This window comes from Cnephaeus nilssonii, assembly GCF_951640355.1.
Source record: "Cnephaeus nilssonii genome assembly, chromosome: 1".
NCBI classification, from domain to species: domain Eukaryota; kingdom Metazoa; phylum Chordata; class Mammalia; order Chiroptera; family Vespertilionidae; genus Cnephaeus; species Cnephaeus nilssonii.
Window position 1 is genome coordinate 94,518,369 of NC_137072.1, and position 12,644 is coordinate 94,531,012.

Here is a 12,644-nt window from a genome sequence, read left to right on the forward strand (position 1 = left end):
ATTTCAGTGATCTTTTATTTTTTTTATTCATTCACTTATGAATACTATTTACCTGTATCAGGAGCCCGGGGCTACGAAAATGAAAGGCAGGTCTTCCTTCAAGGAGGTTTCAGTCGGGAGGACTGACTGGTAAATAATTAAATACGATACTGCCATTACTAGATGGCAACGTAAAAAGGTTCAATGTGAACACAGTAAAATTTGCCTCCGGGCCTGTCTGGGGGAAGATGTTTCTTCCATTTTTGTTGCCATGGGAAATAACTCCCAGATTTCAAATGATCACCCAATATTTCTCCTTACCTGCTTGCAGAAGCACTTTCTAAGAGAAGCAATTATTATTGATTTTCAAATAAAATGTACTCATATAAATATCTCAGAAATTCTTGAAACCAGAGGTAGTAATGAGTTACGCAAGTGTATTCCTGATGATTTGTCACAGTGTGGGACAGGAATCGTGCAGATGAAAACACCTCAAACCTAATTTTATCTAGCTGTTTTGACTTCCTCACTAACTTTTAAGAGCCAAACTGACATAAACAATGTTTGCTGGCTTTAATTTCCTCTTCCATTTCACACTTTCTGATGGAAATGGTGGTATAAGGAGCAGTTGAAGTTGAAGAAAACAAAGGATAAAGAACTTTAAATACTTATGAACTCAAGGCTAACCCCTGAAGTATCTGAGCATGTGTACTACACATTACTTATGTCTGGGGTATAAAAAAGTGTTAATTAAGGCTACCCACAATGAATTTGCCTGAAAGTGTTATCCCACTTCTCAAAAATGGGCTCGTTAATTTCTTCTTATTGTCTGGCTTATTAAAAATTTAATCGTAACCCCCAATAAGGTTTGGGATATAGTTTTGTGACAATTTACATTTTTTAAAAAAATTAACAAATAGTTATACATGTCCCAGGTAGTATACCAAGTACTTTTACATAAAATGTCTCATTTCACGTCATTAAATATTTAAGCTCGTTCACAATGAAGCATCTTTCTCAAGAGACTATTCTGAAAATCTTCAGAAAGAAGGAAGAGAACTTGATGGGTAATTTTACTTTGTTGTCAGATTTTACTTCTTCCTAAATTTTATGAATATTTATAGTTTTTAAATGGCTACTAAATGGACACAATATTTTTTCATGTATATTTTAGACAATAAGTACTGGCAAAAAAAAAAATACTGCTGAATATAATGCTTTTTCACTGGTTTGGGAGGATTGGCCTCATTGTCTCATCTATTAGGTTACAATACCAACAACTCTTGCTTGGGATGGTTTCTAACTGCTTGTCTCATTGAATTGGGGGACAAATGCTCTCTCTCTCTCTCTCTCTCTCTCTCTCTCTCTCTCTTTTTAAAAAATGGAAAAATATGACTTTCTCTAAACATGAATATGGTAATATATCTCCCCCTTGCACTGCTCCGTTTCTTTTCTTCATAGATCTATCACCTATATAATTTACTTATTTATTGTATATATTTTTTTGTCTGATTTCTCTAAGTGGAATACAAACTCCATGAAAATGAAGTTTCTGCCTGTTTTGTTCATATTTCAAGCACTTAGGACAGTATTTGTTGACCGAGTTTCACAAGTCATATTGTAAAGCAACTAAAAAAGCAAACATTCTTGAAGGAAGCATTTCTCATCCGATCCTCACAACCATCTTTTGATTTAGACAGGCCAGGCATTACTATCCTCCTCTTACATGCTTGAAACACAAAATGTCATCACAAATCTAGAACTTTTAGATTGTGAAATTTATTTCATTGAATTTTTTTTTACTTAAAAATAATGTGTCAAAGCAACAAATGAACAAACAAAACTGAGAGACGCACAACAGTATGGTGGTTACCAGAGGGAAATGGGAGTGGGGTGCTGCAAAGGGTAAAGGGGGTCAATATATGGTGACCGAAGGAGACTTGACTTTGGGTGGTAAACATACAATGCAATATACAGGTGATGTATCATAGAATTGTACACTTGAAACATATATAATTTTATTGGCCAATGCCATCCCAATAAATTTAATTAAAAATGATATGTGTCTCTTTACCTTGAGTCATTTTTCTACCATTTTTCTCCCCCACGGAGAATTTCACAATGTGTTTATGTCCCTTGCTTTGACATTTAAAACCAGCGGTCTCTTTCTTCTGTCCCAAACCTGCCTTTCACACACTGCTACCATTAGCTAAAAGTAACCCCAAACTTTCCCCCTTACCCCCAGGAAATATTTCAAATTATCTCCCTCTAATGTTCTATGAATAAATCCATATCCTATCCAGACTCCCTTTTCCCTGACCTGGTTAACATGGTAGATGTTAACACATCATGGGCCTTTTCACCCTTTTTCACTCAGTATTACTAAAGAAGTATCAGCATTGGATCCAAAATGGAAATACGATTGAGTTTTTGCTACTGAAATTGATAGTCTTTTGAGTCTATGCCGATTGTTACAGAGGCAGACCTGTGACCAAAGGAAACGACATGTTAACCAATGTCTGTAAATCAGGCAGCAAAACCATATACTCTCTCCTCTCCTGGCAGCTAATATTTTTAAATTGCTGAATACCCAATAATGATGCAAGATCTTCAGAAGCGCTTGGCTATGCTTTGTTTTGCTCTGCTTTTGAAAGACATAACTTACATGTAATAAAATGGAAAAGATCTTACATGCTCAGTTTCATGAATTTTGACAGTGGTGTGCACCTATGTAACTGCCATCCCCATATAAATTATGGATTTTCAACGCTCCCAGAGAGATTCCTTCTGCCTTTTCCTGTCAGATCTCCTCCCACCCGCAAGGCAACTTTCTGACCTGTGTCATCATAGTATAGTTTTGTGCTTCCTTATGCTTCATATAAATGGAATCATCACACAGTATCTATTTTTGGTCTGGCTTCTTTAGCTTAGCATAATGTTTTGAGATTCATCCATGTTATTGAGTATACCAATATTTTCTTTGCTAAGTAGTCCCTTGTATAAATGCACTAAATTTGTCTATTCATCCATTGGCTTGTTTCCAATTTGTGGCTATTATAAATATGCTACTATGAACATTCTTGTACAAGTTTTTGTATGAACATAGGTTTTCATTTATATGAGGAAACTAGTAGTAGAATACCTGAGTATATTTAATTTTATAAGAAATCACTAAATGCTTCTCAAAAATGGTTGCACTTAGCTATGTTTCTAGTGGAAAAAATTTCTTATTTTTCCTAGTGTGCATTTAATATTCTGGAGCAATAACTCAAAAATATGTCTTGTCTGAAATAATCCATGCTTCTTCCAAAGTTCCCTGATAACTAGTTAACAGAGCAATAGCTCAGGTATTGGGGAAATATGATGACTTGACACAGAGTAGTTTTTGGAGCTCTTATCGTCTGTCAAGCAGTGAAGGTTTTATTATAAATTCTCACGTATTTTTGAAGGTCAACAGAGAGTTGAGACTTCTCTTTTTATAGCCCTACCTTGAAAAACATTCCTAGCACACACACACACACACACACACACACACACACACACACACAAATGTGAGTTAAAACTATTTAAAAATTAAAAAAATACATAGTTTAATTGATAAGAAAACTTCTCAAAGGGGAAAAATGACTAAAAATTATAAATCCAGATGGGTAAGCAACAGTGAACAGATTGGTCACTTCAGGGGCATCTACCAATTCCTGGTGGCCTACAGTCTCTGTGTCATGGGGGCTGTAAGTGGGGGACAGGGACACTAAAAGGTGACTGAAAGGATTATTTCCAGTTTTGGGTTATTATAAATAAAAAAGCGGCCATGAAAATTCGTTTACAGGTATTTGTGTGAACATGAGTTTTTATTTCTCTTGTGTATATTCCTAGGAGTAGAATTGTTGGGTGATATGCTAAGTGTATATTTAACTTAAAGAAAATGAAAATCTGTTTTCCAAAGTGGTTGGACTATTGTACAGTCCCACCATGTATGAGCATTATAGTTCATAGCAGCATTATTCAGAACAGCAAAAAATAGAAACACCCAAATGTCCACGGTCAGAGAATGAATAAATTGTGACACGTTCATTCCAATGAACACCACAAAGAATTAACTACAGCAACATGACTAAGACATATTAAGCAGAAAAAGCAAGTCAAAGATAATACATATAGCATATTCCATATATATATGTAAATATTTCTAAAATATGCTAAGAAGCAATGTTATTTGGAATATATACCTTTTTGAAAAGCGCTAAGATAAAGCAAAGGGGTGGTACACACAAAATTCATGATATTGGTTAACCTCTGGGAAAGAAGTTGTGTGTAGGGATGGGAAGGGTAGGGTGCCTCAAAGATGTTGGTAATATCCTGTTTCTTAATCTGTGTGATAGATAGATGGTGTTTATTTTTATTATTATTTAACTGGCACAATACATTTTATATATGCTTATATATGATTTGTTATAATAAAAGTTAAAAAATAAAATAACTTTCATAACTTCACCAGGATGTGCCAAAAAGAAAATAAGGATCGTCCATGTTTCTTTAAAAAGAAAAAAAAAAACTGACCTGGGCATTTGTCCTATACTGTAATGTGTTTTCCTGATACTATTTAGCATTCTGTATACTTACTCTGAGAGATGGCAGTCCTAGTAGTGGAGTAATTCTGGTATGCATTTCTATCTCTGGGAGTGAGAATTTAGATGCCTGGTTCCCAGCAACATTAATGGCAGTAGTTAAAACCATAAATCCTTGTTTATGGTGATGAAATTATAGCCCATCTGATAACAAAAAGATTGAGTAGAATTCGTTTATTTCTTAAAATTATACCAGGGAAGAATATGTCCTCTACTTATTTTCCAACTGAATTATTTAAGATCAAGGTTTAAAAACATCATAAAATGACCTCATAGCCGAATGTAAATTCTAAGAAGCCCAGTTGGTCTCTTATTGAATAAGACTGCAATATTGACAGTAAAATTTCTCTATCTCCGTTCTAGTTCATAGCATAAAACTATAAATTCAAAACTTTGAAAATTTCATGAGTTGAAAAATTCCAGTGAGGAAAGTAGAAAGACGGCAAGAAATAAGTTTTTCATGTATTTTGCTAACACATAAAAAAGCTAGAGTTCTATCAGATAGTGCATTTCTATCTCCCTCCTGGGACATTGTTATTGAAGACAATGTTTCAAAAAAAAAATTAGTTACTATTTGATTACATCTTTGTTTATAAATAAATTATAAAATTGTGTATTTGAGTAAATTATCCTTCCCCCCAAAATCTCTATAGCAACTCAAGTATGAAATGTGTTTGTAGCTGGAAATCACATGTGAATTATCACGGAAGCAATTTCAAATGCATAAGGTAATGAGCCTTTAATTTATTACATAATAAAAATATCATCATCAGTAATGAAACACTTATGAATTAATATTAAAGTACAAATTCCAGAAGCAAAATAAATTTTTAATATTAATCACTAGCTTCATTTTCTTTTAAGTTAGAACCAAGATGTATGACTAGAAGTGATCATTCTAAAAAAATGGAGTAATTCTTCTATTGTACTCCACATTATTTAGAAAATTTTAAAAAGATAGTATTTTGCCCTATATAGTTATATGAAATATAGGTAAAGACATATAATGGTGGAATTGAGCATGTTATTTATTTTCTTATACTGGCAAATGAAAGTCAGATGGGAATATCTGAAAGAGGGGTTACCTATTCCTTAGTTGAGCACTACTGCTAAGCAAAGTAGGGATTTCTGATTTTTATATAGTGACCTTTAATTACTTGTGCAAATTAAATCATAGAAAATTCTATCCTAAATGAAGGATGAATTTTTAATTTTTACTTTGCAACATGAATTTTAAATAATATACATTTGTACAAATTTCAGGAGTGTTTTCATATGTACTATACTACTTGATGCTACTATAACCCCATGAGGTTAGCAAAATCTAGAGTTGTTATCTCTATTTTGCTGATGAGAAAATGAGACTCGTGGAGATTAAATTGTTCAAGTATCTTGGCTAATGACAGATACAGCACTAGAGTCTTTCTGTCTTGTCTTTTGAATTTGACGTTTTTTCTATTTATACCGCCATTTTCATATCAGATGTTTGTCTTCAGACAAAAATACAAATTATGTCATCCTGTTAAGTTTCATCTTTGGAGGTTCAGGCAGGTTGAATAATGGCCACCCAAACATATCAGGTGTTAAAACCTAGAACGTGTGAATGCTACCATATAAGGAAAAAGGGTCTTTACCGATGAGAGTAAGTTAAGGATCTTGAGATGGGGAGATGATCCTGCATTATCCAGGTGAACCCTAATCCAACCATCTGCCCTTATAAGAGAGAGGCACAGGGAGATTTGACCCAGACAGAAGAGTAGAAGACAGACATAGGGAAGGCAATGCGACCACGGGGTGAGTTTGAAGTGGCACAGCTGCAAGCCAAGGAATGCCAGCAGCCACCCAAAGCTGGAAGAGGGGCAAGGAACAGATTCATCCCTAGGACCTTCAGGGGAGTGTGGCCTGGTAGATACCTACATTTCAGACCAGTATAACTGGTGTTGAACTTCTGGCCTTTTGAACTGTAAGAGAATGAATTTCTTATTTTAAGCCACCCAGGTTGTGGTAACTTGTTACACAGCCCTTGGAAGCTAATAGAGATACTATACTGTTCACGTTTTCCATTCCCTATTCAACTCCATGCAATTGACTTGAACCTCCAGTGTAGAACAGATGAATTCAGAGGAACCTAAGGCTTGTCCATTAGAACTTTTCCAGAAAAGAGAATGATTAAAATGCTAGGGTTTCCAAGCACTTTGTTACAAGGACTGTTTGCTGAAAATTAATAGGGAATGTTGATAACTTTTAAAAAGAAATGTTTAAATGGAGTAGCTATTGTTAATTCACGTAAAAACAAAATCTTGTCACTGATAAGCTGAAATGTACTGAATCTGCCTGAGAAAAACTGGGAGCTATTATTGTGTATTTATTTGAAAAATTCTGACTTTCACAGTAAAGAAAGTTTTTGTTTTCCTTTATAGGAAACGTTTTGGAGCTATCGTGTCTGGAAGTGTGCTTACAACCTAATCTTACCTGTTCATTCTCCTCCTTAAATTGTTCTGTTGTGACTTTTCTGCAACGAGTAAGGGAAACTCAGACTCCGATGGGAATTTTCCTAAATCACTCCGACTTTCGAAACGTCACCAGGATATGCCATGACGTCACAAGTGAATTTAAAATGTGCTCCTCGTGTTTGGTTTGTGAGTCCAAAGGAAACCTGGATTTTATTTCACAGGAACAAACATCAAAAGGTAAATTCAAAGGGAAAGTGAGAATAAAATGTATCAAGGATAGATGACCATATTCTGTTAAAAAAGGTATTAATAATATATTCACATTTTAAGTTCCTGGAGTGGCCCTTGATGATTGACCTGAAGGGCTTTGAGATATTAATTGTTCTTGGTTTACTTTGATTGATCAAAAACAAAATATCTATTCAAAATATTGATGCCGCTATAATTAACGAAGATTTGATGGTTAAGTAATTATTTACGATAACATGCTTTTTTCAAAGATACTGAATATAAATAAATGGATTTTAAAATGTGAGTTAAAAATTCTAAATAAACTTGTAGGTTCTCATAGCAAAAAAATCACACTTTGATTCTCCAAGGAGTCATTGAATTCTTGATACATTTATAACTCTTCCTGCTTAACATTTATCCATTATATATGAGCTGTCTTTTTACTTGTCTAACTATCCATTGAGCCTATTGATGGCAAGGTCTTTGTCTTTGTTCACTAGTGTATTTTTATATCTTAGCATGATGTCTGACATTTGGCACTCAATAAGTATTTGTTTAATGAATGAATTAACAAATGAAAAATAACTACATATTACCTGTAGTGTCTAATTGAACCTTACATTTATTATGGAATCAATATATATTTTAATTAAATTCTATTAATTTGAATCATTGAGAAATTAAATAATTCACTTATAATCACAAAATATATTGGTTGCCTCAAGCTTAAGCATAAAAATGATTGCTTATGCCGATTTAGCAAGATTGCCTTTTATTTGTTTTATATTGGCATTTCCCCCATTCTTTAGAAATGGGAACAAGGCGGGGAGGATGAGGGGACATCTGTAATAATGCCAACAATAAAAAATTGGGAACAAGATTTCTTGTCATTGACTTTTGATGAAGTACAATAGACATGTCTTCTTCTGAGTTCTTATTCAAGTAGTGCTATAACTATTGCAGGGCTTTGGGTCAAATCACCAGAAAGCAAAATGGGGAAATACCTTAATGATATCGAAGAACTAGAAAATGTTTCAAGGGTTGGTAGCTCACAGGTGCTACTTCTCTGCCTCTTTGAAAAGTGAAAACAGTGCATTGACAAGTTCTCTTAGTTGCTACAGCTGTGTAACAAATCATTCCAAAACTCAGTGTCTTAAAATAACAGCAATCTTCCTTCCTTCCTTCCTTCCTTCCTTCCTTCCTTCCTTCCTTCCTTCCTTCCTTCCTTCCTTCCTTCCTTCCTTCTTTCCTTCCTTCTCCTCCTCCTCCTCCTCCTCCTCCGCCTCCTCCTCCTCCTCCTTGGTGGGCCAGGGATTCAGAATGGGCATAACTGGGCATTTCTGGCTAGGAGCATTTCATACTGTTGGGGTAAGACAGTGGCGAGCTAAAGCAGAGGGGCTGAGCAGCTAGAGACAGGTGGGCATTTCTCTCTCTTCAGGATTTTTATCAGAATTTTCTATGTGGTCTTTCCCTGTGGGCTAGTTTGGGTTTCCTCACAGCATGATGACCTTAAGTTGTTGAACTGGTACATAGTGGTTCAAGGCCCCAATATTATGTTCCAGGGAACAAGGTAGATATCACTTCACCTTTTCTGGCTTTGCCCCAAAGGGTCTCTTTCTCTGAATTTGGTTGGTTACACTTGTCACAAACTCTCCCACCCAGATTCAAGGTGAAAGGTATTAGACTCTACCTATTTATGGTGCAGTGGTAAAATTTTAAGTTAGCATGTATGTTATGGGTTGAATTATGTTGAAGTCCTATCCCCCAGTATCTCAGAATGGGATATTTGAAAACAGGGTTGTTCCAGATGTAATTAGTTAAGACGAGGCCAATAGGGTGGATCAGGGCCCAATGTGACTAGTGTCCTTATAAGAAGGGGAAATGTGGACACAGATAAGCACACAGATAGAGCGCCATGTGAAAATAAAGGCAGAGACTGGGGTGATGCTTCCACAAGCCGAGGAATGCCAAGGTTGCCAGCAACCACCAGAAGCCTGGAGAGGGGCCTGGCACAGATCTTACCCATATAGCCCTCAGAAAGAAGCCACTTGGCCGACACCTTAATCTTGAAAGTCTAGCCTCTAAAATTATGAGACAATAAACATCTGTTGCTTAAATCGCCCAGTTTATGGTGCTTTGTGATGGCAGCCCTAGCGAACTAGTGTAACGTGGGATGAGAAATACTGTTGTGACAATTTTGAAAAATAAAACCTGTTCCACAGGTTGTCAGAGAAATATCTGTGTTTCCTTTCAGGTGCTCTGATTCCCTTTCAATCTTACTGTCCCTTGGGTTTCATAATCTTAAAAAAATTTGTGGTGCAGGTAACTTCTTGTTTCTAATATATATATATATATATGAAGAGATTTAGTTTTGAATTGTTTTCTTACTAGGTATTGCTATTTTGTGAATAACATTTTTCTAATCTCTTTCTAGTTCTTGTCATGAGAGGATCCATGGAAGTGAAGGCAAATGATCTTCTTTCACCTTGTCGACATTTTAACCTCACTGTAGCTCCTGCAGTTGACCACTTGGAGGAATATAACATTACCTGTAATCCAAAACCAGGCACTAGAAGCTCAGCAATTATCGAGGAAGAGCCAACCAAGGAAAAGTCTGTGGACCATACTTGTGGAATTATGAATTACTCGAATAATTGTGTACACATTTCTTTGCACCTAGAAATGGATGTGAAAAGTAAGTTTTAAAGGAAATTAGAGGGAAAAGAGAAATTATATAAGGGCTATCACATTAACTTCACTGAAAGTAAAATCACTGAAGAATAATTTTATTGATGAAATAATATGGCTAGAAAAATGTTAGCTCTTTTATCTGTTTCTTTTTCTTTTTTTTCAAAATGTGATATTTATGGGACCCAACCCTACCAGGAGGCAGAAGAAGCATCTATGGGTGGTGATTTGAGGGTCACTAGAAAGACCCTCTGCCCTAGAAAAAAATTTGAACATGCCTATTAGCTGTGCTTGAAGTAATACTACCACACTTGGGTATGCAAGGGTGAGATTTATTTTAAAATGTAAATATCCATGTACATTGTGATATGCTATTAACATCTTACTTTGAATTGATTTAACATGTCCTCTTAGAGCTGAGAACCAGGCCTGCATTAAATGGGATTTTTTTCTTTATTGATTAAGGTATTACATATGTGCCCTATCCCCCCATACCCTCACCCGCCTGGTGTCTGTGTTCATTGGTTAGGCTTATATGCATGCATACAAGTCCTTTGGTTGATCTCTCCCCCTTACCATAGCTAAATGGGATTTTTGATGTGAAGCGCAGAAGATAGGCAGGATAGAGATTAAGCACTTTGGTTCACTGGAGGAGTTGGAGGGAATGGAGGAGCCCAAAGACAAAACTTACATATAGCTTAGTTCTGCTTAAGGCTGATTAACTTCCTACTCACCCTCTTCTGATTGGCCACAATTGATCCTTTTACTAAGCATTGTGCCCTCACTTAGCCACAAAACCTACTCTTGAAGAGCATTTTATGATCTAACCATTTAATGAGTGCCTGCTGTATGCCAAGCAGCGTTCCAGGCATTGGGGACACAAAGAGAGATGAATGTAAAGCAATCAAGGAGGTCATTCAGTGAGACAGGTGCTATGCTAGAGTAATCTGCTGTGCTGTTGGATGTTCCAGATGTCCGGGAGCCTTTCAGACGACTTTAGAATGGTTTTCTAAAGCGTTATTTTTGAGGCAACTATTTAAAAAAAATCTTATATTTATTTTAAAGCAAACACAAATATATACTATGTATGCATTTTGAAAGTAAAATACATGACTTCAGAGAAATTTCTCCTGTGAGTTAGCTTGCCCAGGACCCTACAGCTTCTGTAGTTAGCGCATATTTCAAGGTGTGTGTGTGGGGTGGAGGGGAGAGGGTAGGAGAAAGTCCGTTCCTTCGGTTCAGGTGTGAGGTTGGAAGGTAAGTTTTGGAAAGGCTGTATAGGAAAGGTGACTATGATAAAATATGAAAGATAAAGAGGTTTGGATTATAGATACTAAAACCTTTATGTATTTCAATGTACATTTACGTATCCATTTAATTACTTGATGTTCTAAAACATAAAGGAAAAATAAGCATTTCTATTATGATTTTAAGAGGATTTATTTTTGTGTTAAAGGAAAAATCCATAAATCTAGTCAGAGTGAAATGATAGTTAATTTTTTTTGGGGGGGGTATAATTCAGAAAGATTACAGGGGTGCATAAAAAGGTAGTTTTATATTCTGGGAAAACGATACCCATTTTGCCATGTGTAGAAGATTAAAAAATTACTCGTATTTTACTCTGCTGTGCAAAGACTAATGTGATCTTCTTTAAAAGCCCAATCCATCAGGGAATGAAACGAAATTTAGTCCAATTTGGTAAATTTACTCTGAAACAATAATTTAAACTGTCTCTTTAGATTTTTTTTCCAGATTTTCGTTTGTTCCCCCTTGGCTCTCTCCCAGGTGGCTGCAGGGATGCAGGGAAGGTTTGCGGCATGGGGTGTGGGGAACACATCCCTCTGTGTTCACACTGATGCTGTGTTCACACTGGTGGGTGGGCTGGCTGGCTTGGCCTCAACTGTGCACATTCTGCTCTTGCAATATAACTTTGGTGAATGCATGGTTCTTTTTTCTTTCTTTTTTTTTTATGGCTTGACCACTGCCCAGTGACACCTTGGTGGTTGGACCCATCTTGGCTTTTGCTGGCACTGACAATCTTTTATTCTTTTTTTAAAAGAGAGGAAGGGAGAGAGAGCGAGAGAGAGAAACATCAGTGATAGAGAATCATTGATCGGCTGCCTTCTGCATGCCCCCTACTGGGTATCGAGCCCACAACCTGGGCATGTGTCCTGACTAGGAATCAAACCATGACCTGCTGGTTCATAGGTCGATGCTCAACCACTGAGCAACACCAGCTGGGCTGACTACATACTTTTATCTTGCTGAGTGAGAAATGCAGGTTTGGCATGGAATGATATTGGGGAGGCCAAGCACTATGTCATCCCAGGCAACTATGACTTTTCTTCATTCAGCTTCTTCTCTAAATAACTGTTGACTGCCTATGTAATGTACACCTGCCCATGGAGTGAGGGTCCTGTGAAAGGGATACCCAGATCATGAGCACACAAGGAGTCATCCAAGGGTATACGCAAGTTATATGTCTTGCTAAGTTGAATAAGTACTAGCTGTGTTTTGTGTGCAAAGGACGAGGGTCCAGAGGATGGCTTAGAAAGTCAGTACAGTTATGTCTTGGACATGGTGAGGTTGCCTTCGTTTAAGTCACTGATTCCTGGGTCAGCTGGCCAGTGTGTCTCTATGGGACCAAAGGAGACCGTGCTAAACT

At 36.4% G+C, this 12,644-nt stretch overlaps 1 protein-coding gene across 1 annotated transcript in view; it reads left to right on the plus strand.

The window, feature by feature from the left end:
• The window catches only part of TMEM156 (transmembrane protein 156), a gene marked incomplete at its 5' end in the record, with an annotated part of 35,013 nt that overhangs the window by 5,347 nt on the left and 17,022 nt on the right, over positions 1-12,644 (plus strand). The window contains 2 exons of the mRNA XM_079779077.1: positions 7,028-7,297; positions 9,726-9,986. Of these exons, the coding sequence (XP_079635203.1) occupies positions 7,028-7,297; positions 9,726-9,986 (531 nt within the window). The remainder of the gene's footprint in view (positions 1-7,027; positions 7,298-9,725; positions 9,987-12,644) is intronic.